This window comes from Dermacentor silvarum, chromosome 2, assembly GCF_013339745.2.
Source record: "Dermacentor silvarum isolate Dsil-2018 chromosome 2, BIME_Dsil_1.4, whole genome shotgun sequence".
NCBI classification, from domain to species: Eukaryota; Metazoa; Arthropoda; class Arachnida; order Ixodida; family Ixodidae; genus Dermacentor; species Dermacentor silvarum.
This window is the reverse complement of record NC_051155.1, coordinates 16,822,648-16,849,179: the sequence shown is the minus strand read 5'-3', so window position 1 is coordinate 16,849,179 and position 26,532 is coordinate 16,822,648. Positions and strand designations below refer to the sequence as shown.

Genomic DNA, 26,532 nt, shown 5'->3' with positions numbered 1-26,532 from the left:
GTTAAAGCCAGAAAAGTGCCGCTTCCCATATGAGGAGCTCTTGTTTTTGGGCCACGTAATAAACAAGTCTGGAGTGCGCCCCGACCCTCAGAAAACTGCGGCCATCTCCAACTTTCCTCCGCCCGCTGACAAGAACGCAGTGCGTAGATTTCTTGGACTGTGCGCCTATTACAGGCGCTTCGTCAAGAATTTTTCACGGATCGCTGAGCCACTGACGTATCTCACGAAGGCCGACGTCGAGTTCAAGTGGGAGACGCCGCAAGTCGAAGCATTTGAAGAACTGAAGCGACGCCTGCAATCGCCGCCAATACTTGCGCATTTCGACGAAAACGCCGATACCGAAGTACACACCGACGCAAGCAGCGTAGGACTCGGCGCCGTGCTTGTACAGAGGACTGACGGACTAGAAAGGGTTGTAAGTTACGCTAGCCGGTCGCTATCGAAGGCGGAAGCAAATTATTCCACAACAGAAAAGGAGTGCCTCGCCATCATCTGGGCTACATGAAAGTTTCGCCCCTACCTCTATGGCAGGCCCTTTAAAGTTGTGAGCGACCACAACGCCTTGTGTTGGCGAGCTAACTTGAAGGATTCTTCAGGTCGCCTCGCACGATGGAGTCTGAGACTTCAAGCATTCGACATCACCATCGTTTACAAGTCCGGGCGAAAGCACTCTGACGCCGACTGCTTGTCTCGCGCCCCCGTCGAACCGCCGCCACAGGACGACCCGGATGACGACACGTTCTTGGGACCCATCAGTGCCGACGAATTCGCCAAACAACAGCGAGCCGACCCGGAACTAAGGAGCCTTGTAGACTACCTGAAAGGCAAGACCGTCATTGTGCCGAAGGTATTCAGGCGAGGATTGGCGTCGTTTTTCTTGCAAAACGACATTCTTCTAAAGAAGAACTTCTCGCCTCTCCGAGCCAACTACCTCCTCGTGGTACCCTCAGCATTGCGTCCAGAGGTTCTGCAAGCTCTCCATGACGACCCAACGGCTGGACACCTCGGTTTTTCCCGCACGCTCGCGAGGATACAAGAAAAATACTACTGGCCTCGCCTCTCTGCCGACGTCGCCCATTACGTAAGGACATGCCGAGACTGTCAGCGACGCAAAACACCGCCGACAAGGCCAGCCGGACTTCTACAGCCGATCGAGCCACCTCGCCGACCGTTCCAGCAGATCGGGATGGACTTACTGGGACCTTTTACTACGTCGACGTCCGGGAATAAATGGATCGTCGTAGCTGCGGACTACCTCACCCGCTACGCCGAAACAAAAGCCTTGCCCAGAGGCAGTGCCGCCGAGGTAGCCCGATTCTTCGTTGAGAACATCCTCCTGCATCACGGTGCCCCAGAAGTCCTCATCACCGACAGAGGTACGGCCTTCACGGCTGAACTAACTCAAGCCATCCTGCGCTATAGCCAGACAAGTCATCGCCGGACCACCGCCTACCACCCGCAGACGAATGGCCTCACCGAGCGCCTAAATAAGACCATCGCCGACATGCTGGCAATGTACGTCGACGCGGACACAAGACGTGGGATGCCATCCTTCCGTACGTGACCTTCGCATAGAACACGGCCCTGCAAGAAACGACGCACATGGCGCCGTTCAACCTGGTCTACGGAAGGAACCCGGCAACGACGCTTGACGCCATGCTACCGGACGTCACCGACGAAGAAAATCTCGACATTGCCACCTATTTGCAGCCTGCCGAAGAATGTCGACAGCTCGCCCGCCTGCGCATGAAGAACCAGCAGAGGACCGACAGCCGACACTACAATCTTCGACGATGCTACGTCGAGTACCAGCCCGGCGACCGTGTTTGGGTCTGGACTCCGATACGCCGGCGAGGACTTAGCGAGAAACTGCTACGACGCTATTTCGGACCCTACAAGATTATCCGACGGATTGGCGCACTGGACTATGAGGTCGTGCCAGATGGCATTTCGCAATCACAGCGGCGCCGCGCACGACCCGAAGTCATCCACGTGGTGCGTCTTAAGCCTTTCTACGCCCGCTGACGAACTTGGGTACTTTGTTACTTTATTATTTTTTTTACTACGCGTGGTTTTGTTTTCGCTTTCACATTTGTTTGTAGCATCGGGACGATGCTTTTTAAGGGGAGGGTATTGACACGCATAAATGTTTATCTTTCACCGGTGGCCGCTTTCCACCGGCTAACAAATGTTAAACGTTATCACTCGGCGCATGACGCGCCTGTGTCGGAGGTTTCTAGAACGTTATCGATGCTTCTTTCCGTTGCCTGTTTTCACCGACGCTTATGTTATCTGATTGTGTGACCGACGCGAATTGTCTAGAACTTTCTGGAAGACACGCGGGCATCAGGGATTAATCTAGAACCTTCGATGACTCATGTATAAAAGCCGACGCGTTTCGCCGCTGATCATATTTTCGACGATCGCCGACTGTGTTCGCCGCTATCGTTGTGCTTTGAGTGCAGCTTGCTTTTGTGGGCACAGGTTCGCCCAATGAACAACCAGTTTCCTCATACACAGTTTTACGACTGTTTACTTCAGCGTCACTACTACGTGAGAATATGCATCTCGAATTCGTTTGACGTACTTTATATAGATCAGACTCAGCCGTTCGTCCGCTTACCACCACACAGGACGGCGCCTATTGCACTGGGCTCCATCGCTATGGCCTGGATGTTTCGAGCACCCGACATCACCGAGCTTTACGGCCATCTGAGCTCCTTCATGTGGGTCTTTCTCCTGACCTTCGTCCTTCAACTCTTCGTCGTGCTGCCTTGCATCTACTGCTGCGTAGTCGGAGTGGACGGCGGGAAATTCATTCGGCGAGTGCTCAACGCCATGTTCATCCCTCTGACAACCACTTCGAGGTAGGTGGGGCGTTCTCTGCTCGCTTCTCAGCCGCGGTAGCTTACACTGGCTATGGCGCTGCATTGCTGAGCTCGAAGTCACCGATTTGGTCCCGGCCACCGCAATCGCATTTAAATTTTGTCTAGATGGACCCTGAAGTTCTAGTAAAAACAAAAGCGGGTCACTGCACAAGTATGTCTTCAACGAATATAGAGAGATGATATCGTTTCCATAAAAAAGCATAATTTACGAAACAAAAAAGAAACGTTTAACGCAGTAGCTCTTAAGTTTGGTTCAGTAATTCCATCCCGGGCATTGTTGCGTGCGAAAGCCGGGAATTACCACGTTTTTCTTGTTGACGTTGTTTTCGTAGTTCTTGCGCCTAAATATATACGTTCAAAAACCGGTTCCTCTCGCCGTGGCAGGTGTTTTAATCATGCTGATCTTGTGCTCGAGTAAACAGTGGGTTAAACTAGACGTGGTGTTCTCTTTCCAGCCGTTAATGCGCTGCTTCGGTTTACTTTCAAAACTGCCTCTTCGACAGCCATCAGAAGCAGCGCTTCGGTACCAACGTAGTCGTATTAATCGCGCACAGAAGTTGATAAGCAACACCATTTTTTGCTTTCTTGTTTTCTGAAGTCTGCCCTTCACGAAGGGCGACAGGCCTATGATGAAATGGTCACCTTTAACAGATACGGCACGTAAAAGGAGGCATGGGATCGACTATATACTGGTATATTAACGCGATAGCGTTAAGGGCCCCCGTGTCGCAGAAAATCTGGTGTCGGCGTTCTGCGTCCTGCGATTGAAAAATATTCTGTAGGGCAATAAATACTCCTACCACTAAAGTTACTTACACTTTCTCTTACATTCTTTATAAAGTTATTGCTCAAAAATGGAAATGACAGTCCACAAAAAATGTCATGACGAAAACACCGGCAGCGCATGCCTCATATGTTAAATGTACGCACATTAGCATATCAAACATTTGTTCGCCCTAAACATGAATTTGTTTCTTCAGTATGGTCCTCTCATTACAGTTATTTAACCACTATGCTAGAATCAGATCAGAATAGGGTAGCTCGGTTCATCTCACAAAATTACAACTACAACACATGCAGAACGCAAATTAAAAACAGTTTGAACACTCGTCGGGATTTAGCACTCACATATGGCTCTTTCACAGGTGCGTTTACGGACCAAGGCAATCACCAATGCCTCTGCAAGTCTCTCCATCCACGTCACGAAGATTACATAATCATCTTTCTTTCAGGCACATCTATGCTAAAACAGACGTTTTTAACTGATCTGCGCTTGCACGTGTCATCCGCTTGTGGAACGACCTTCCCAATATTAAAAAATTAAATTATGGGGTTTTACGTGCCAAAACCAGTTCTGATTATGAGGCACGCCGTAGTGGGGGACTCCGGAAATTTGGACCACCTGGGGTTCTTTAACGTGCACCTAAATCTAAGTACACGGGTGTTTTCGCATTTCGCCCCCATCGAAATGCGGCCGCCGTGGCCGGGATTCGATCCCGCGACCTCGTGCTCAGCAGCCCAACACCATAGCCACTGAGCAACCACGGCGGGTCTTCCCAATATCCTGGTAGCTGAAGCTAAAAAAGAAAAATTCCGTCACGACATAAACACGCATTTATTACTTTAATTACCTTCTTGTTTGCTTTGCTTCTTGTCTGCATTTTTATCTCGTTTCCTCTGAGGATTTTCGACGTTGTGTAAACTTCATTCTTCACTGTATTGTTATTAACAAAGTGCTCGTACAATTTATATAATTGTATGCTCCTTCTACTTTGTAAAATTTTGAAGGTCCCCTTACCCGATGCCCATTCTTCGGGCCTTTAAGGCATTTTGAATGAATAAATAAATTTCGACCCCTCCCCTCTTCCACTGCGGAACTGCACCTCCCCGCGAGCTGCACCCAGGACGGTCCGTAGTGACGCCTTTGTTTACCGGTCCATGTCATGAATTAAGTTTCAGTTGTAAGTGTGGCCGCACAGTGTCAGCCGCCTTCGCATTATGGTTTGTCTTTCTGACACCTTTGCCTCTGCCTTTGGCGACAGCCTAGCGAGCGTGCCGCTGACGATTGCCTACCTGGAGAGTTCCGAGCTGCTGGACATTCGGCTGGTGCGCCTCCTGGTGCCAGTGTTCGCCTGTATGCGCAAGGACGCCAGCGGAGCCGTGCGCTTGTCGGCCGCGCTCAGCGTGGCGCAGGCGCAGCACGCACAGCTCACTGTTGGCCAGTCAATCTTCCTTGTGTGAGTACAGGTGCCACCTCCGATAGGGCGCAGCCCAGTCGCTGTCAATACAAATACGCATAATTGTACAGCCAGTTATCACTTACATTAACAAAAAGAACAACACCGCTACGTCTTCTAACTTCATTATACGTATGCCAGAATTATTTTTCGTACAAGTGTTGGGCATTTCTCCCATTTCTCCCTATGAGTTCTATTTTTCTGTAATACATTCCAGCACACTCAGCTCTTCCACTGTGCCAACGTGTTCTTTCGGCTTCATTCAGTGTTAAACAAACCTTTTTTTTTTCTTATTATAATAATATTCATGATGTTTATTCTGCATCTGTTCGTTCGTCCGGCAAATTCTGCGCCACGTTTACGAAAAATATGTCTTGGTATAGTCTTATCGGTGCAGTCTGGTTTACCGCTGGTTATTGCCTTATGGGCGGCAAGAAAGGCGACCGCCGCGATGACGTAAATTCTGTTCGATTATCGGTGTCGCGCTTTAGTTCACTTCAAAGGTCTTCTATAGAAGTTTCGAAATGACTTGTCGGGTCAAAAACACAAAAACGTCAGCGTCTCGCACCTGGCAGTTTAAACGCCGCTCTTGTTGCAGCTAACAAGGCACTCAAAAGGCAGAACGAATCACTGACTGTTCTTATGTCCGAGCTAGAACAATACTCGAGACTTAACAATGTCGAACTCAAAAGAATTCCGTGCTCTCAGGGGGAAGATTGCGCTGCCATCGTAAAGGCTGTACTACTAAAATCAACTGTACCATTAACGACTCAGGCATCGATGTCATTCACCGTGTCCCCACTATGACAGACTCACATAAAAACGTTATCGCACGCTTCTGTTCTCGCGATAAAAAGCAAGAATTTCTACGCAAGGCCCGTAAGTCTAAGCACACCAATGACCCTGGCCCTCGCCAAAAGCCAGGGTTTGCAAATGGGTTTGCAAAAGGCTCTTCGCCAAGGCTCTTTTACTCAAAATAGAAAGGGAATGGTTATACCTCTGGACAGACAACTGTCACATTAAAGCCAGGCCAATGAAATGGTAGCAGATTTAATCACATCTCCTCCGAGGTCGAGCTTTCGGTCCTTCGTTGCAGTTGAGCGCTTTCGATAATTTACACATCAACTTAACCTCTCCACATCATGTCGTAATTATTCAGTAATAAACTAAAATTTGCAGGCGCAAGTTGGAATACGCTAGCGCAAGACAGGGGTAATTGTAGATCTCAGGAAGAGGCCTTCGTCCTGCAGTGGACATAAATATAGGCTGATGACGATGATGATGAAACGAAAATGCTTTTTTTTTTATTCCTGTGTATCAGCAATACGTTTTAACGCACGAAGTCTTAAAAAATATGATGACGTTAACGCCCTCCTACTCTCGCTGAATAATTCCATTTCTCTGGTCTGCATGTCAGAAACATGGCTTTTTCCAGACGATAAAAACTTGTTTGGCCCACTGTTTTTTTTTTTTTTGCGCAGGCGCTTTAGCGAATTGTTAAACCACAGTAAACGGAGACTAGACGGGACGCTTCTTTGAGGCACGTGACATTTCATTATGTGGTTTTACGTGCCAAAACCAGCTCTGATTATGAGGCACGCTGTAGTGGGGGACTCCGGAAATTTGGACCACCTGGGGTTCTTTAACGTGCACCTAAATCTAAGTACACGGGTGTTTTCGCATTTCGCCCCCATCGAAATGCGGCCGCCGTGGCCGGGATTCGATCCCTTCTTTGAGGCACGTAGCGTTCAATTAAGGATAGAAGTTTGTTTTTATACAGAAACCAGTTTTCTTCTATAGTTCGCTGTGAAAAATTCACGAGGTAGCTTCCAATGAAAGACTCAAACTCGGAAGTTATTGAAGAAACATCGGCTCTGTTGTAATCTACTATAATTTTTGAGCTTTTCTTAATGCTAACATGCGCCCTAAAAGGGAAGTGGATGATTAAATGGTCGCTTATTCCCTCCAGGAACGTTAGAGGAGACACCAAGTTGGGTGCTGTGGTGAGAATAAAATCCCATGTGTTGGCAGAAGTCGGTGTAGAACGCGTGGGGCAGTGTACAGGTTGGATCAGGTTAAAATCATGAGGTAAATAATACATTGATAACAATACGCGGCACTGGCGCCTTTCGTTGCGTAGTCGTCTGTGCGTGAAACGCGGAAGCACTGTGCCGCGCATGGTGCGCTCTTGTTTTCATACGCGGCTTTATCTCGACATTTCTTTTTGCCAGTTGTTCTTGCGCGTTCCTTGCTATCTCCGTTCACTGACTGCTATCGAGCAAACTCGGGTAAAACTCTGCGAACGAGAAACTCGGCGCATCCTGCATAGCACCCCTGACCTTTATATTGCCGTGGGTAACTGCGAACCTCTCCGCATTGAACTAGATGATGCATTATCGCCTCGTAATGCTAACAAAATTTGTCTTGGTTATATCTACCGTTCACCTTCATCGTGAATTTTGTAAGTTTTGTTCGAGTTTCAGCCTATTTCTCGAGAATTTGTCATTAAAGCACTAGAATGTAATTATATAATGGGTCACCTGAATATTATTATGCTTGATGATACCAGTTCTAGTTGCACTGAGTATGCCAATAGTTTTTTAGGTTTTGGTTATGAATCTTTAATCAAACGTCCGACTAGATGTATTCCTGGACACAGCCATTGATCATGTCCTTTCGAATTTCCTATCACCTGACCACTGGGCTGTACTTATATCACTATCAATATCCCGATATCACTGATGAATATCCCGTTTTTTCTTATGGACACCTTACGCATAATTGTGCTTTTAGGTTTACAAAATAAATTCTAAAGGAAAATGAATTTGCTAAACGTATAACCGACGTTGAATGGTTTTTTCTTGGAACGTATACCGACGCTAACATAGCATTTCATGAATTTCCTTCACTCATTAGAAAATGCCTTTTCGAGTCTTCTAAACTTGTGAAATGTCATGAAAATCATCCAGCTTCCCACAACCCGTTATTAAGAAACAGCATTTTACAGTGCATGCGCAAGAAAGAAAATCTTTATAACAAAGTCAAGCACCGTCCTTATAGGATTAGATCTCGTTAAAATCTTTACTCTAACACACTTAAGAGACTATTGAAAGCAGCTCAAAGGAATTATTATGAAGCAAAGGTAATGCGTGTTGTTAATAACTCCAAATAACAATGGCGAATCAATAATTTCTTTTTAAACAATAATACGTCCGAAGTCACTGAATTCCAGTCCACGGGCCGCGTTTTCGATCAGCCTTTTGACAATGCAAACGAGTTAAATTCGTTATTTTGGAGTCAGGCCCCTAACCCTCCCATGGCTATTGAGCAATCCACGCATTCATCAGTCTTTCTACCTCTTTGCCACAGGACCTAATGGAATAGTGGACATTATCAACTAAAGGTCACTAGTTGAGGGCTTGATGAAATTTATTCGAGCAACAATAAATTAATTGCTCACGACATTGTTGTCCCCCTTTCGCACATTATCAATTTAGCTTGTAAGACTGGGTCATTTCTATCACAGCTAAAAAAGGCTAAAGTTATCCCTGTGTCTAAGATGTCAAATTATCTTCCTATTGTTATTCTGTCATTTTTTAGTAAAATAATTGAGAAGTGTGTCGAGAAACACCTAACTTAATACCTGCCTAAATTCTCCATTTTAACTCCCTATCAGTTCGGCTTTCGAACACCTTTTTCGACTGATCTTGCTTTGCTCACATTTACTGATAAGATTAAAAACCTATTGATTCTGGTAAATTTGCTGGAGCCTTATTCTAACAAAATCTTTTCATTCTATTAATTACAACATCTTGAGCGCTAAACTTCAAGCTATTGGAATTGTTGGACCGGCTTTAAAACTATTTAATAGCTACCTATCTAATCGGCAACATGCTGTATACATTCGTCCAACACTATCAAATTTTATGACTACGCATAAAGGCGTTTCTCAAGGATCAATACTCGGCCCACTTCTATTTTTGATTTATATAAATGGCCTTTCTCGGATTGTTAGTAACTCTGAATCTCTTGTTTATACAGATGATAAATCTATACTTGCCTCTGACGAATCCATTCACTCCATCCACCCACTCTTCCATCCACTCTTTGACTCTAAAACTAAACACAGACATAAGCAACATTTTAACCTGACGCCGATGTAACTCTCAGTATTAATACTTCAAAGACTAAGTTCATGATTTTCTATTGAAATCACAAGGTTCTTTTACGATCAAACGTAATGACATGCTCATTGCTCCCGTTAATGAATGGTCCTACCTGGTGGTTATTCTTGATGGCACCTTTAAAATATGATAATCACGTCGCGCACTTACGAAGAAATCTAGATTATGGCATTAGAATATTATTTAGAGCACGTCATAATTTTAACATTCCGACCTTATAGGTCGGAATGCACACTATAGTATACATTTATTCACAGTCACGTAAACTATTGTATCACGACATGGGGCAATACTGACCTAACTCATTTATCCCTTATACAGCACATGCAAAACCAAGCCATTAGAAAAATAGCGTTCAGTTCATATCGCAGCAGTGCCTCTTCGCTGCTTCATATTTCGGATTTACTCTCAATTCCTTGTCTATTATTAATTTTAGTATGATCTCGCCGTTATCCTGTTCAAGTCATTGAATCATCTTATACGTACAATCAGGTGTATTTCGTACTGTTTGTCATGTTAACACTAATCTGCGTCAGGTGGAAATTTTTTACTACCTGTAATACGGACTAATTATGGTCGACATACCGCATAGTTTTCTGCTTTATCTATTCGGAACGCTCTACCAACCTATCTCAAACACTATTCATCAGTTGGCACTTTTAAAAAAGAATTGTTTTCTTACTTACTGCATTATAAGTTTATCTTCATCTCTTCAGAATAATGTTCATTGTTTAGAGTTTTCTTTTCGTATTTTTGTATATTTATCTTTGTTTATTTTCCTGTCCTAATTCACCTACGTTTAGTGCTGTTATAATGCTGTTTTACTTTAGCCACTACACCTGTAACCTTGGACAGGAGGTCCCCCTGCAGCCTAGTGCTCTCGGACCTCCTTCTGTATATTTATCTGTACGCTGTTTTTGCTATGAACTTAATAAACTTGATTATGATTCTGACTTGATTCTGAGTCCGGTAGCGTTGATTTCAAACCGTCTTGTTTTCATTATAACTCAACGCGACTCCGCGCTGTCTTCATCTTTCGGAGGGCCGAGGTCACCGAGTGGTGGTGAAATTGAGAACCAGCGTCGTCGTCTTCGAAAGGCTGGTCGCGATAGATTATGAAACGTCTGAGTTGCATAAATAGCCTCGAATTGGGTCATAAAGTTTATGATTCTCTTGCCAATTGTCTGTTTAATCTCGGCCACGGGGGTTGCATTTCGATGGGGGCGAAATGCGCAAGCACCCATGTACTTAATTTAGGTGCACGTTAAAAAACCTCAGGTGGTCCATATTATTCCGGAATCCGCCACTACGGTTTTGGCACGTCAAATCCCATACTTCTTTACAATGTCTGTTTTTTTTCTGCCCCATGCATTCACTCAAAACCTATGAAGCATTCTTTAGTTTCTTTTTACTATCAGATAATTTAATTTTAAAATAACCTTTTCTTGCTAATCGCAGTTTAGCTGTAATTTTATGACGCAGCATTCTATATTATTCTTTTAAGGACTTCTTCTTTGAATTTCTATGGCCCTGTTTCCAAAAGCTATTACTTTAGTTACATTATTTCCTTATGTATCTATTTATTCCTGCCATTTATTTGCCTGAACAGCTTCTGCAATGCTGCCTTTGAACATATTAATCAAACTGATTAACTAATTTGTCGTATATACATACGGAACCGTATAGTATCAAATTACTGCAGCCATAGGCTTGACGAATTGATCAACAAGGACACTATTTGTTGGCTTTATAAACAAGGCTTTCTTCATATCCCCGCTTCGTTACATGTCACTTTTCTAAGGTTATGGCAACGGAATATTAGCCTGCCACGTTTTGTCTTATCACACCGCAAATGCTGTATCGCCCCGAAGGTGTCACAAGATTATTTATTAACGACTGAAAAAAAAATTCCTCTCCATTTATCTCAGGTTTACTATCCGATTTAACCCATAACCTCCAATCAAATTTATATAGGCACTAACAGCCAGTTTGCTAAAAGCCAAAGTATCCATGTTGAAGTCATCAACTAAGAGGAGGTTTTTATTCTGCACATTCCTGAGTAGGTCATCCAGTTCTTCTAAAGATAATTTTTGGTGTTCCCAGGGAGTCTGTATAAGGAACGCATAAAGTAGCTTTCTTGCTTAGTCTCCACCATAACCAATTCAGCTCAATGCGTTTTCTATTCCGCAATCTCCAACACGTGGTGTTTATAGATAAACATTAATGTAGTCTTAATGTTGCCAATAGAAAGACCGCAATCAGATGAGAATAAATAGGGCTCGTATAGAGTGGTATAGACCAACAAAAATTAACTTTTATTTTCGAGAAAACAAGAACTAGGCGGTCATTCTGGTCTAAAAGCTAAGACAATAGCTTGATGGGCCCAGAAGCCCTCACATTCCAAGGCCAGCGCAGTATATAGTGACACTATAGTAAATAGTGAGGAATAGTTGTCGGTGTAATTATGCACAAAGATATTGGAACAATAATAAACTATGGCTACAACAATAAAAAAAATCTAGCGTCGTGCACTAAACTAATTGCAGTGCATAAGTAAGAAAACATAGAATCCCACATATTAATATTGTAGTTAAAAAGAAGTAAAATAAGGTTTGAACTTGCAGTGCCGCGCGTAATGATGACTAAAAATGCATATACGATGTGGTCAGTGTTACACAGCTTAAAAAATCGAGAAAAAAAATAACCCCTCCTAGCAGGTTGTCGCGATTTTAAAAATACCGAATGTGAGCTCATAAATCCTGGGGGAGGGGGGGGGGACGCTTAAGCGAAAGCACTGCTGATTATGATGTCATGTGTTTTCATCCAGCAAAAAATGTGTCGCGTGTCAGCATCTCTGACTAAAAAAAAAAAAAACGCTTTGCGCATAATGCTTCACGCGAGGGTGAACGCACAGAGACACTGCATTAATTGAAGTCGCCATCACTGCAATACACTGTTTTGTAAACTGCGATAGGGAGCGAGATGGTTCACCTGCCAAGTCTCACTTTGTTCAGTGTGAACACAGCGCATATAAAGGCCTTATTTTGTGCTATATGCCCGTGTAACATTTTTTTAAGGAGTCTACAGATTTCACTCGGCGTAGCAAATTGTGTGAGAATAATTTTAGATGTTCTTGTCTCCGGCATAAAAGCATTGTAACTGCGATTGGAATGATCTTTTCAGGGCAATAAAATTCAGGCTATAAGAGTCCCTGAACAAAATACAATAAAATAAAAGAAAGAGGCCTAGAAGGTCGATGCCGACACGGAAAAAACGCTCCGTCGGAACATTGATTGGATTAAGGTGGCCAGCAGGTTGCGCACACGGCATCTTTCGCAGCTGCCAGAGGTCGCAAGCCGCAACGTAACATCGCACTGAGCGGTACAGCCCTGGCCACAAGAAGCGACGTCACACTCTAAGTGCGGGATGTGCCAAGGTGTCCGGCAGTGGGTTCGTCGTGGAACTCGGCAAGAACACTGTAGAACGGAGGCGACGGGGGACAACTAGCAGTAAATATGTTTCATCAGAGCTGCCGTTGCGTCGATAAAGAATGTCGTCATGGAGCACAAACATTCTGACTGAGCGATCTGATTGGCCAGAAGTCAAGCGCCCGATGATCGACCGTAGAGAGTCGGCCTTTCGCTGCTTAGTAACGATGTCACGAAAGTCAGAAATGACCAGAACGGAAATTTTGGCATCCTGTTCGTCGTTAACAGGAGGATCGAAGGAGTGACGAGACAAGCAGTCGGCGTCCAGATGTGAGTGGCCGGACTTGGACATCACAACGAAACAATACTCCTGGAGTCTGAGGGCCCGGCTACCGAGGAGACTAGTACGGTCTTTCAGTGACGAGAGCCAGAACAGGGCATGGTTGTCCGTGATCACAGAAAATGGGTGGCCAAACAAGTAAGGGCGAAATTGAGCCACTACCCACACAAGAGCGAGGCACTTGCTCTCGGTGATATAAAAATTTCGCTCCGGAGGGGACAAGAAGTGACTGACGTAGGCAATGACGCGCTCGTCTCCGTTTTGCTGTTGGGTCAGGACAGCACCAATGCCATGGCCACTGGCGTCTGTGCCAACTTGAGTTGGTGATCAAAGGAGCATAAGCCCACGAATCTGCGCACATCTTTTGCTGAGCAGAGTACAGGAAAGTTCTTGACTGCGTGAGTCTTATCAGGATCAGGATATATACCATCAGCACTGACAAGGTGGCCAAGAACTCTGACTTCGCGGTGTCCAATGGCACTTAGAAGAGTTTTGTTGAAGACCGGCCTCCCTAAAAACTTCAAGAATAGCGGCCAAGCGACTGAGGTGGCTCTCAAACGTAGGGTAAAATATGATGACATCGTCCAGATAACATAGGCGGTGGACCACTTATAGCCCCGATGGAAAGAGTCCATCATTCTTTCGAAAGTTGCTGGGGCATCACAAAGTCTTAAAGGCATAACCTTAAAATGGTAAACGCCGTCCGGTGTGACGAAAGCGGTCTTCTCACGGTCGAGTTCATCAACCGAAATCGGATTGATGAACTCGAAACCGAATAATCGGATTGGAGGTCAATTGAAGAGAAGTATTTCGAACCGCGAAGGCAATCGAGAGTGCCATCAATTCGTGGGAGTGGGCACACAACATTTTAGAGTGCAGCTCGTGGACGCCCATTCCAGGGGCGAGCGTCGGCGTTCCCGGCGTAACCGAGTGAACGCGGCGCGCATCCGGGGATGAAAAAAAAGCGGCGAGAGTGAAGAAGCGCGAGGAGGAGAGCGAAGGGGAGAGTGCAGCAGAACCATGAGGCGGAAAGCGGAGGAGGCTATGCCGAAAGCGTGAGAAGAAAAGGGTAGTGCAGCGACGATGGCTACTACTGCGCCAGAGAGTGCGCGCGTCGTCTGGGAGGTCTGTCGGCGGCGGCTACTGTGAATAGCGCCCACGCGTCACCTACGCGCTGGACCCACGGGCTAGCTCTCGCGATTTCCAGATTAGTGAGGCAGTCGCGGCACACTTCGAAACGCTTGCAATGTGCCGCACGAGACCGATTGTCCGCGCCAGCTAATATATCGCGAAATGAAAACACGTATAAAGATTCGCTCAAATTTCGCATTAGGCAGATCGTAATCGTCGCTGAATTTTTCCATGATCTAGTTCGGTTCACGGTAATCGAGTGAACAAGATCCATCCTTCTTTTTGTCCAACACAACCGGCGATTCCCAAGAACTCGAAGAGGACCTAGTTACACTATCGGTTAGAACTTGCCTACTTCAGCTTGGATAACGTGGTGTTCAGCGTGAGACATGCGATAAGGACGTCGGCGGATAGGACTAGCATAACCGGTGTCAATGTTATCAGTCCCAACGGAAGTTGGGCGACTTCCGTTGGGACCGGGCGATCGCCCTCGGCGATCCGCGGGCGATCCTCGAAGTGAAAGACGTCGCGATAAGACAGCAGGACACGACAGAGATCCGCAGCCTGTTCGGGAAGCAGGTCATGAGTGATCATGTTTGAAAATACGCCGGGATCGGTGGTTGCGGAGCTGATCGGACAGCAGGTGGCTACAGACAGGCACGGAACATCTAAAAGAGAGATGGTGGTATCGTCGATCGGAGAAGCGTTGCCGAGCGACATGCCTTTCGGCATAGCTTGTATACGTAAACCAAAGTTTAAAACAGGAAAGATATGTGGTTGTCGGTGATAGTCACAATGTTATGAGGAACGCCAACCTCATACCGTGGTTCAGTAAGTGAGAGGTGGTTGTTTCGTGATTCAGCCGAAGGCGAGGTGGTGAAGGCGACTCTTGCGAGGAAGGGCGGGAGGGCAGTTGCTTTCTCGGACCGCTAATAGATGGCGCGGAAGTCGCACCCAGCAGAAGACCCGGCTCTGACGGAACGCATCGGCACGGCTCTCTGAAAGCGAGAGAACCGGCTCCCTTTCTCCAAAAGAACCACCGCTCATTTTTACTGAACCACGGCTCACTCGCTCTTTAAAAAGAGCCGCTCACGAAATCCGGCTCGCTCCATGAGCGACGCATCTCTACTGGCAAGAGATCACTCAAAATGTCCATTCTGAGTATGAAGTAGATGCATGTGTATCTATGAAGAAGTTGTTTACTCATATTCTTTCATCCACTCTCGAGGAATTTGACACTTAATTGATTTAGACATCTGCGTCGTGCCAGACGGCCGAAAGCGAACTTGAGGTGTGTTTTGAAATGACTGAGATTGTGTGAAAATACCGGACGCGCCTGCAACATGAGAATGTACTACACGTAGTAGTACGTGTAGTACATTGCGTTTAAGCATTGCGTTGTACATTGCGTTGATCTCTGCGTTTAAGCAATGAAATGCAGTTTTTAATATAGCAAACATGAGGAGATGTTCACGTACATGGAGACGCCGTTTTTGGCATCTAACACTGGTATTTAAATTTTAAGAATAGTTTTTCAAGTTCATAGCATAACAGTAGTAATAAAACCACCTTGACGAGCGATTATATCACAATGTTGTGTTCGGGTCTCAGGAGCATATACGTCCAGCTTTCACGCTTTCCACCCCTACCTCATGGCGACTACATTGCCTCCCCTATTCCTGAGATCGACAACGTCGCGCTTCCCTAAAGGGCGGTGACATTTACAAACAACCGAACCTCTTTGCCCATCATCAATTTTGGCTTTTCGACGTAACTTCTTCGTCGCGGCATATCACTCGTGCATCTGACCCCATTGGCCGACCACACGGGTTCTGCCCTTACCACGGCACTTCCACCGGGTTTCCCACCACCGTCATCGCAGTCAGGTTCGTCCTGCGACCACTTCACACGCATGATATCAGTAGACCCCGCTCCGGCACACTCCGCTGCCCTTCGCCGCGTGCAGGTTTACTACCAGGATATCCTTGACTTTGGCGACCGTCCTCTGGGCGAGACTTCCGTCGTCACCCATTTCATAACTACTGCCGATGCGAGTCCCATTCACCGACGGCCTTACCGTGTGTCAGCTCCGGAGCGTGCTGTCATAAAACAGGAAGTGGAGAAAATGCTGGGCAAAGACATAATTGAGCCCCCATGCATTCTTTGGGCCTCACCTGTCGTACTTGTGAAAAAGGACAATATCTGGAGATTTTGTGTAGACTACCCCGCACTTCCACCAAAGATGTTACGGAGAGAATCTATATAGAGAGCATATATTAACAAAGGAAGGCGTACATCGCTGCAGCAGTGCTAAGGCTGGCGCGCGCACACCAGACAGCCCCACCGTCGTCGTCGCCATCGTTCAAGCACCGACCACAGGATCGCCGTCGGTGACAATATCATTAGTATAAACATCAAACAAACGTGATCTCAGAACACTCCCTTGCGGTATACCTACTTTATTGCGTAGGCGAGGTGAAATCTGGCCATTTGCACATGTGCACGTACTGTAATCGTTTATTGGGATAACATTGCAACAAAGTCAACTACCGCCTATTGAACAAGACTGTTTTTGTACAGTTGTGTTGCATAGCCAACGCAGTGAATCCCATGCTAAACTCCACAAATAGCGCAAATATTTTGTATGATGGAATCCTTTGAAGATAAACTGCGCATTCGTTTAAACGTTGAACTTATGAAAATGTTTGTTCTGTGATTAAATATAAATTTTCAAGTCCCTTAGGAAAAGCAGGCCCGCGAGTCACCTTACTAAAACCTACCCTAAACGCTTTTGCAAAGTTGTAAAGAATGAAGCCCACAGCAGTCTAACTGTAGTTAACAAATCACGTGACGTAAATTTCAATCATCTGTCTTAGAGTGCACTATACAACACGCTCAGCTTTTAAGTTTGTAATGTACGAATCACTCGTTATTCATTTCTCCCTGCAACATAGTTTTTTTCTCCAATGTAGCCCATGCCCGAGCATGTGAGTCACTGGCGATGCATTATCACGATGCATCGCCAGTCTTACACGGCCGCACATAAAGTTGCGAATCCCGCCGTCCCTCGCTGCTACAAGGCACGCCGTCTGGTCGACGCTCGCGCGATATCGTTAAAAAGTTGCAAGGGTGTAGATGCAGTGCGTGTCGTAGGGAAAAACTGTCATCCACCCGAATGTAGCACGAAACAAATGAAGTAAACCCCTTCGTCGCTTCCCGCTACTCTCGGGCGGATGACAATTTTTTTCCTTTCACAAACCTTCCTTCACCTCGCGGGATTCTGCAGAACTAATCTGCTACACTCTCGAATGCACGCGAGCAGCAGCGAGTGATGTGGAATGTACGCTGAGGCATGTTTAAATCACATTCGAGGATTAACGACTACGCTCGCCGCTATCGCTGTGGTTGAATGTTGCTTTTCTTGCGCGACGCAAAGTTCACCCTATGATGCGTTAAATTCCCAACACTTCCCCATCAACACGTTCCCATCAGTAAATTCCCATCACTAACGTTATATTATAATAGTCAGTGTTACAACGTTTCTGTTATGTCTACACCACAGAGTGGAAGCACGAGCTTCTCGTTGCGGCTTTGTTTTTCAAGTTACTACTCGGAAACTGCGCTGCAAATGTTTACTAGACACACAACGGTAAAACGAACTTAAACGATAGTTCCTGTTTTGTGTCTTCTGAACCTCTGAAGCGCTGTTTTCCAATGATGCTATTACTAGTATAAACGCAATCCTTAACGTAATTTACCCGCCACGGTGGCTTAGCGGCTATTGTGTTGCGCTTATAAGCACGAGGTCGAGGGATCAAATCCCGACTGCGGCGGCCGCATTCCGACCAGACTAAAATGCTAAAACGCCCATGTCCCGTGCATTGGGGGCACGTTAAAGATTCTTTGGCGGTCAAAATTTAACTACGGCGTGCCCAGGGGCCTAGCCAGGAGGGGGTGATAGGGCTTCAGCCCCTCCCCCCCCCCCCCCCGAAATTTTTTTCGCGCTGGCATGCACCGCCGACCAAAACTACCACCGACGCCGGGAATCATGCTGGATTCTGTCTACAATGTCTTTTTATGCTTGAAAAGACATTTCGGCACGAACATTGCCAACTCGGGCTGGATTTCGGGGCAACGCCCTTGCACCTGGAGTCACGTAACGCAAGGAGCTCCATCCGAGCACAAACTTTCACGGGCTTTTCGATAGCGAGCGGGCGCGTTGCGGCATCTCGCAGCATCCGCGGAATCTACGGAGCGCATGGATTTCAATTACGAAACTTTATGGGTATCAAGTTCTCAAACTTATGACGCGAAAGGTGCACTGACATTTCGAAAGGCATGCTTTAAAGATTTTCAATTCTGGAACTTTATGGGGTTAATGCTCTTATAAACTTGGGCCAACTTGCGCGCACTGGAGCCCTCGTGTCCAAGCCGTTCCAGAAATGGAAGCACGCGCTCGCAATCTTCCACACACACGAAAATACTAAATATCGCCATGACTGTCAGCTGCCAACTGATAATTTTCTCGAAACGTTTTCAGGAAGCGCACCCAATGTGATCGATCAGCTGGACCAGCGCAGGTAAAGTAAAATAACAGAGAACAGAAGAAAGTTAACGGCCTATTATTGAGGCAGTTCCTTTTTGCGGGCGACAAGGTCGCCTAGGTCTCTGTGGCCATAGGGACAGTGGTCCTATGGATTTAAGCAATGCCCCCACTCAAAATACTGATATTTTAAGAGCGCTTCCTCGCATGCGAGCTGATTGTGGAGATACATATCTGAAGAACCATTTGGAAAGTTGCCCCAGTAATGCCTCGTATTTAAGCCCATATGTACAAAACCAAATTATAGAAATTTGTGGGGAAATTATCAAAGAAAGCCTAGATGGCAAAAGCAAACACTGCAGGCTGTTTCTCCATACTTCCCGCCGGAAACGATGGATATTACTGGAAACGAACAGCTTGCTGTTTGTGCAAAGTAGCTAAACAAGGATGCCAACAAAATCGAAGGAGTGAAGGAGTGTTTTTAGGCTTTTGCACCGGAGTAGATGCCCTCTATCATTGCGATTGCAGGTTCGATGTAAATGTGTACAAACTGCTGCAGATTCTAGTCACCCTTCCAGTTACCACTGCCGGCGCAGAGAGAATATTTTTGAACATCAAATTACTAAAAAACTATTTGCACTCTACAATGTCTGAGGAACGCATGGTTAGGGTGGCGTTTCTATACGGCCACAGAGACGTCAGCATCAACGTGTGCGAAGTCATTGACCACTTCGCTAAACTTCCCCACCGAGTGAAGTTTGTCCTTTAGATAGCGAAGCAGCAAAAATCAATGCAATTAAAAGGCTCTGTTCCTTCAGGTCCATAAACTCGTAATTATGAAAAGGTATGCCTGTTCATTAGCTTTTAATATCGCAGAAATTGTAGCCATTTATTCTAGCAGTTAGCATCACAATTATCATGTGAATACGAAAATTACGAGGACATCAATAACCAATTTTGACCGACCTTGCTCATTGGAAGTCCGGCACACGCGGCGTTTGCCAAAAACACACTCGGATAATGGGTAGTTCAACTTGCCGCATCATCTGTGGCTTTCGTGTGTCCTTTTATATCCCTTTTAGCTACCTGCTTTTATTTCTTTTTTGAAACAAAGCAATAGCCTCCTTTAATTTTGGGTGCAGAATAATTGTTGCCGCTGTGCAGGCTGTTAAATTACACATTTTCGTACTAATTTCTGTATTATTCCTCTATTATTCTACCCATATGGCGCTGTCGTGACCGCCGCATAACCCGAGTACAATCACGATTTCTGCGATCATAGTTTTGTTCTTGCCTAGATAATCTGTCGTTTTGTGCGCAAAGTTTACTATCTGTGACTGTGCAACATGTTTATTTGTTTTGTTTGACGCATTATACATGTATACAGTGACGTTTGCTTAAATACGCAGATTTATTGGAGACTTAAACGTATACTTAAATATCTTGTTGCGAGGTTTTGTGTATACAAGCAGTGAACTTTGTTTCCAGGGACTCTTTTTTGCCCTTTAGCGAGTTGTATTTGGCATTTGTATGTGCCATTCTAGATTCGCATTTCTAATGTATATTTTGCAGAACTCCTGCTTTTATAAGTACTCACTGTTGCGGCTATAATTTCGGTTCAATTACTCACAATACACCACCGGTAACTGCTGCTGCGCAAACCATTGCAACTAACGGCAGTGTAATTGAGGTTTTTTCCAGGCCGTTGCATATGTGCAAAAATGTAAACAAGGTTCTTGAATGACAAAGATTCATCAAAATATTTGTCCTCAACTTATTCATATCATGGCCCTTACGTGTTTCATATCAGCTGCATGCACTGCCTTGCTGGTTTCGAACTGATAGTTCTAAAGTTCGTGTGATATATTCTTTACTTATTCAATAGACCAAAAAACGCGGCAGCATTGCTATCAGTTATTTCTGCCTCAATTTTTGGGACATACGAGTATATTCTGTTATGAGAAAATACATATTTTACTTGACAGTGCGTAGCGTTCAATAATTCGTTTGCAGCATCTAATGCACAATGGCATTGGGAATGCAGTTATTATTCATGTATTTTATCCCTCGACAAATGCTATAAGGAAATAACAGAACCGTGGAATTATAAGGAACCGCGCTGCAACCTTAGCCCCCCCCCCCCCCCCTTTCCCGAACAATATTTCTGGCTACGCCACTGGGCGTGCGTCATAATCAAATCGTGGTTTTGGCACGTAAAACCCTAGAATTCAATTCTTAACGTAATTTCAAGTCACTTGAATGAATGAATGCTTTGTATTTTCGTGAAAGGTCAAGAGGGAGCCAGCCTACTCAATCAGCCTACAGAATGCAGCCTTAACGCCATCCAGATGTAATTAAGGTTGGGTATATATTGCCCGCGTAGACACATTTTATGGTTAATCAGTTCATGCGTGATGTCTCGCATATAAAAACTGTGGCACGAATTCGTTGTAGCAGTTGCGCACTCGACCCACCATGGTAGCCCACTGGCTACGGTGTTGCGCTATACTGAACTCAGGTCGCCGGTTCGATCCCGGCCGCGGCGGCCGCAATTTCGATGCGGTGCGAAATGCAAAAAAACGCTCGCATACTTAGACTTTGGTGCACGTTAACGAAGCACAGATGGTCAAAAAAAATCCGGAGTCCCCCACTACTTCATAATCATAATGTGCTTTGGCACGTAAAACCCAACAGTTTAATTTAAATTTTTAGTTTCATGCTGTTACTTTTCGTGAGCGTTCCGCACCATTTCGCATATTTGTTTTTTTTTCTTTTCAATGAACAGGTTGACCGCAAGCCTGGCTGGTATTATGGCTTACGGCACCAGTATCAAACAGGCAAATCTCATCTCTCACGTGGTCATCAACAGCCTTCCCATCATGGAACCCAAAGGTGTTCCATTCGACCTCGCCGCCATTTTACTGTGAGTGTGGAGCAAACGTTCACGACCAGAAATTCATATGCTAAGTAATGATAGCTTCTTTGTGCTACTTTCACCAATATATCTTGCTGATGATTCAATGAAACGAGGTCTTTGTTCATGTACACCATTAAGAGAAACAAATGCCACCAAAATATTAAATGGTTCTGAACTTACCAAAACATGTTAACCCTTTGCTTCAGTGCCACACCTAGACTATGGTGGAGAATGCTTTTTCATCGCAAGCTGCATATATAACTTAATAAATTCTCTGTCCCTATGATTGTCACGAAGAATATTTCGTGCGTTAGCGCCTAAGGGTGGTGCGTGCTTTGAGCATAATGTTATGGCGCAGCTGTAGTCGTCACTGACCGTTGTCAAGCTTAAGTGCATTTCCACTATTTACCGCTGTGCGCCCGCCAGCAACGTGATGTGCGCCTCAGTAATGTCATAGCGTTGCTGACAGGAGAGCAGCGAGCAAAAACGATTAAATGGAGAAAATACGCACATTATTAAGCAATATCGTTGCTGTGGGCCAAAATTAAATCTGGAAGAATGCGAGGAGCCATAGAGTATATGCTTACTTTACTACCCCCGTGTGTGCAGCGACCCTCTGTTATCCCTGATGAACATAGCCGGCGACTGCGTGGGAGTTGTGGTGGTGCAGAGCGTCATGTGCACTGACCTCGCTACCGAACCGAGCGGCTTCGGCGGCTACAACGCGGCCCCGCCGACAGCGCGCCCAACGGCCACTGTCGCGTCCAGCGAATACGACGCCTCGTGCGAGCCGTACTTCCGCCAGCGTGGTTTCTCGAGTCGCACATCCAGTCAACAGGAGGACGTACCACCGCTTGATTGTCAACCAACATCCAAAGAACAGAAAGGCATACCACCACCTGTTCAACCACCGACATCCAAAGCACAAGAAAATATACCACCACCTGTTCAACCACCGACATCCAAAGCACAAGAAAATATACCACCACTTGTTCAACCACCGACATCCAAAGCACAAGAAAACATACCACCACTTGTTCAGTCCCTGGCACCCAAAGTACAGAAAGACGTGCCGCCACCTGTTCAACCACCGACGCCCAAAGAACAAAAAGACGTACCGCCACCTGTTCAACCACCGACACCAAAAGAACAGGAAAACATACCGCCACCACCACCGACATCCCGGGAGCAAGACAACTTGCGCAAGCAGTCAAGCACTTCGGTAGTGAAGAGCACGTGCCAGTCTCACACAGGACACGAGCAACAGTGAAGCGAACTTGACCACAGCTATTACTAGCACTCAGCCTAGTGCTTCGTGTCTGCAGCGAACGTGTAACTTTCTTTAATAGTTTTATTCCCACGTTTTTAACAGTAACCTTGTTGTATTCGAACGCGTAATTTTTTTTTTCGGAATTGCATTTCGAATTGGCCTTAGATGCGAGCTGTCAACGTGGCGCCACCTCTTAGGCTGTGGCATATATTGCATCTATATACAGTAATGAACAAAAATATATATTGTATCCTCCGGAAAATTTGTTACAGACTGTTCTAAGCTCTTACGTGCTGTTTCATTTGTTTTTGTTAATGTCAAACAGAAACTACTACAGCCCAAAGATCACAAACACATAACATTTTGTTAGCTTAAACTGCCATCAAGTTGGCAGTTTTCGTTTTGTTCATTTCACTGAGCTCACTGTTGCCTACGTTTTCGTGTTTGCGTGAAAGTGGATGCGTGTGCTTTTTAACCGCGGAGCTGTTGTAGGTCGAAGCTGCGCCGTCCGTTCGCAGGTCACGTGACCAGAAGAGGACGAGAGCCGCGCCGAAAGAGAGCAGGTCATGTGAGCAGCAGACGAGGAGAGGCGCGATGAGGGAGGAGGCGACCAATGAGAGGGCGCGCGCTGGGGGGAAGAGGCGGCCAATGAGAGGCCGTGCTGGGCGCGAGGAGGAGAGGCGTAGGTATAAGAGAATGTGTTTCTGTGGGACGCACCCTTCGGATAATGCGCAACGCGCAGAGCAGCTGCCAACGCCATCCGCGTTTCCCCGCGTTCGCGCCGAACGCGCGCGATGTCCGTGACTGCAGCCGATGCATCTGGCAGCGGCTCGGCAGGTTTCGACCACAGAAATGGACACTCGTCGAGCGGCGTCGGAATTCGCTGCCTCTTCTCGCCTCGCAACATTTCAATATAAGTTCGTGTTGTAGATCTGTGTTTGCTTGTGTTACAGCAGAAATAAGCGTCACTTTCTTCTTCAATAAAATTACTACTACTACTTTACGCAATTGCATCACGTGCAACACATGCACATGCACATCTAACACTTGGGGCAACTAACACTGCTTCGCTGTTCGACCATTTCGAACAGCGACGGAGGTATAATTTTTCTTTTCTCTCCTTCTTTGAGCTGTTTTGCTAACCTCTCCAATTACAAATAAGATTTATCTCACCAGAGCACACGTATTTTCTGATACTGGTTCATGTATATCTTATACATTCTTATACATTCTCTTATACATTCTTGTAATACGCAAATTGCGTGCATAATGAGTCGGCTGCGGTATGAACAACATAATATGCGAGTAAGAAGTTCAAAAGCCTATTGCCCTATACGTCTATCGGTCTAACGTAACATAGCGTCATCTATCTCAGCACCTTAGCTGAGAGGAGCGAACTTGCAAAATATGCTATCTTTTGGTTCACTACTCTATGTTAGACGCATAGCAAGGCACTAAAGTACAAAGTGCGCTTCGGTTTCAGCACTCGCCATTTGTGAATGATCTTACTCGAACTGATCGAAAGAGCTCCGCGGAGTGGTCGAATACGTCGCACATATTGACACGTATACATGTTTATCTTTCGCCGATGGCCGCTTTTCACCGGCTAACAAATGTTAAACGTTATCGCTCGGCACAGGACGCGCCTGTATCGGAAGTTTCTAGAACGTTATCGATGCTTCTTTCCGTTGCCTGTTTTCACCGACGCTTATGTTATCTGATTGTATGAGCGACGCGAATTGTCTAGAACTTTCTGGAAGACACGCGCGTACCAGGGATTATTCTGGAACCTTCGATGACTCAGGTATAAAAGCCGACGCGTTTTGCCGCTGATCAGATTTTCGACGATCGCCGACTGTGTTCGCCGCTATCGTTGTGCTTCGAGTGTAACTTGCTTTTGTGGGCACAGGTTCGCCCAATAAAGAATCAGTTTCGTCCTTCACAGTTTTACGGCTGTTAGCTTCGTCACTACTACGTGACATCTGGTGGAGGTGCTAGTTCGTTCATGCACCGAACGCCCCCGCAAAGCCGCGACCCAAGCCCGAAACCGGAGGACGAGACCAACGTCGCCAAGGACCAGCGAGCTAGCCGCAGGCAGCAAGGACTTGTGCCGGAGTTCGGACTTCTTCCCGAAAAGACCACCGCAATCAAGGCCAAGTAACCGACCAGAATGGCAGCACCAGCGTCCCCCATCCTGCAGCAGCAACCTCGGGAGCCACCGACTTTTCGTGGATCATCGGCTGAAGACCCTGAAACCTGGCTGGAGACATACGAGAGGACCGCGACGTTCAACAAATGGAGCGACGACGACAAGCTGCGCCATGTTTATTTTTCATTGGATGATGCTGCTCGGACCTGGTTTGAGAACAGAGAGACCACCCTGGTGACGTGGGACCTATTTCGTGAGAACTTCGTGAGGACCTTCACGAATGTCGTGCGAAAAGAAAGGGCCGAAGTTTAATTAGAAACCAGAGTGCAATTGCCGAACGAGAACATCGCGATCTTCACGGAGGAGATGACTCGCCTCTTCCGCCACGCCGACCCCGATATGTCTGAGGAAAAGAAAGTTCGGTTCTTGATGCGGGGTGTCAAAGAGCAAATATTCGCCGGATTGATGCGCAACCCGCCCAAGAGTGTCGCCAAATTTCTTTCCGAGGCCACAACGATCGAGAAGACGCTTGAAATGCGCGCCAGGCAATACAACCGCCGTGCCCTGACCAACTACGCCGATGCTCAAGCACTAGGCGACGACGACCTGCGCGAGACCATCCGAGCAGTCGTTCGCGAGGAGCTGCAGAAGCTCTTTCCCTGGTCGCAGCCTCAAGTGGCATCTATCGCCGACGTCGTCAAAGAAGAAGTTCAGCGCTCACTTGGAGATCCCGATGTGCAGCCGCAATCGCCACAACCCCAGCCGGAAGCGCTGACCTACGCCGCCGTTGCCCGTCGTCAAGACCCCCCTTCACGTTCGCGCCAGGGCGCCGTAACGCCACAGTTCCGTCGTCCACCGCCGCCGCCGCCGCCAGCACGCCCGCCTGTCGCCCAGCGTAGCTACCCAAGAAAGACAGATATTTGGCGCGCCCCCGACCACCGCCCGCTCTGCTATCACTGCGGCGAAGCCGGCCATGTCTACCGCCGATGCCCATACCGCGAGATGGGCCTACGAGGGTTCGCCGTCAACGCGCTGCGTCCACAGCTTGGCGAGCGACCACGTGACATCGCCGACTACCTCGCCGGAGCCCAGTGGCAACCACGACGACCCTCACGCTCGCCGTCACCGGGCCGCTACATCCCGCCGCATCGCCGTCAGTACACCGGTCCCACCCGGGGCCGATCTCCGAGCCCTTACCCGGGAAACTAAAGGCAGCAACCGATGGAGGTGCGGTTGCTGTACGACGCAATGCCGAAGATCCTCCGCCGCCGACGACGACGACGACGACGATTCGCGAATCATCACGACGAGATATCAGCATGCCGCCTAGCAACAGCCTTGACAGCACTTCGCAGCAGAAAGAAGACCTTCCGACGCGACGTAGCAGCAGCAGAGCAAGCCGACGCAGCCGTGATCCGACGCCACGAATTAACCGCAACGCCAGA

The 26,532-nt window shown here is 46.6% G+C and overlaps 1 protein-coding gene across 1 annotated transcript; it reads left to right on the top strand.

Annotated features, from left to right (window-relative positions):
• Positions 1 to 2,664: 2,664 nt before the first annotated feature.
• LOC119439917 (excitatory amino acid transporter 4-like) lies at positions 2,665 to 22,938 on the top strand. The gene is made up of 4 exons (XM_037704884.1): positions 2,665 to 2,867; positions 4,931 to 5,125; positions 21,537 to 21,674; positions 22,278 to 22,938. Exons 1-4 carry the CDS (start codon positions 2,665 to 2,667, stop codon positions 22,936 to 22,938), a joined length of 1,197 nt encoding a protein of 398 aa, XP_037560812.1.
• The last annotated feature ends 3,594 nt before the right edge of the window (positions 22,939 to 26,532 follow it).

Coding starts and splice junctions, on each gene's coding strand:
- LOC119439917 (XM_037704884.1), top strand. CDS start 2,665: ATGGCCTGGATGTTTCGAGCACCCGACATCACCGAGCTTTACGGCCAT. Junction 5,126..21,536: donor GGCCAGTCAATCTTCCTTGT/GTGAGTACAGGT, acceptor TTCAATGAACAG/GTTGACCGCAAGCCTGGCTG. Junction 21,675..22,277: donor GACCTCGCCGCCATTTTACT/GTGAGTGTGGAG, acceptor CCGTGTGTGCAG/CGACCCTCTGTTATCCCTGA.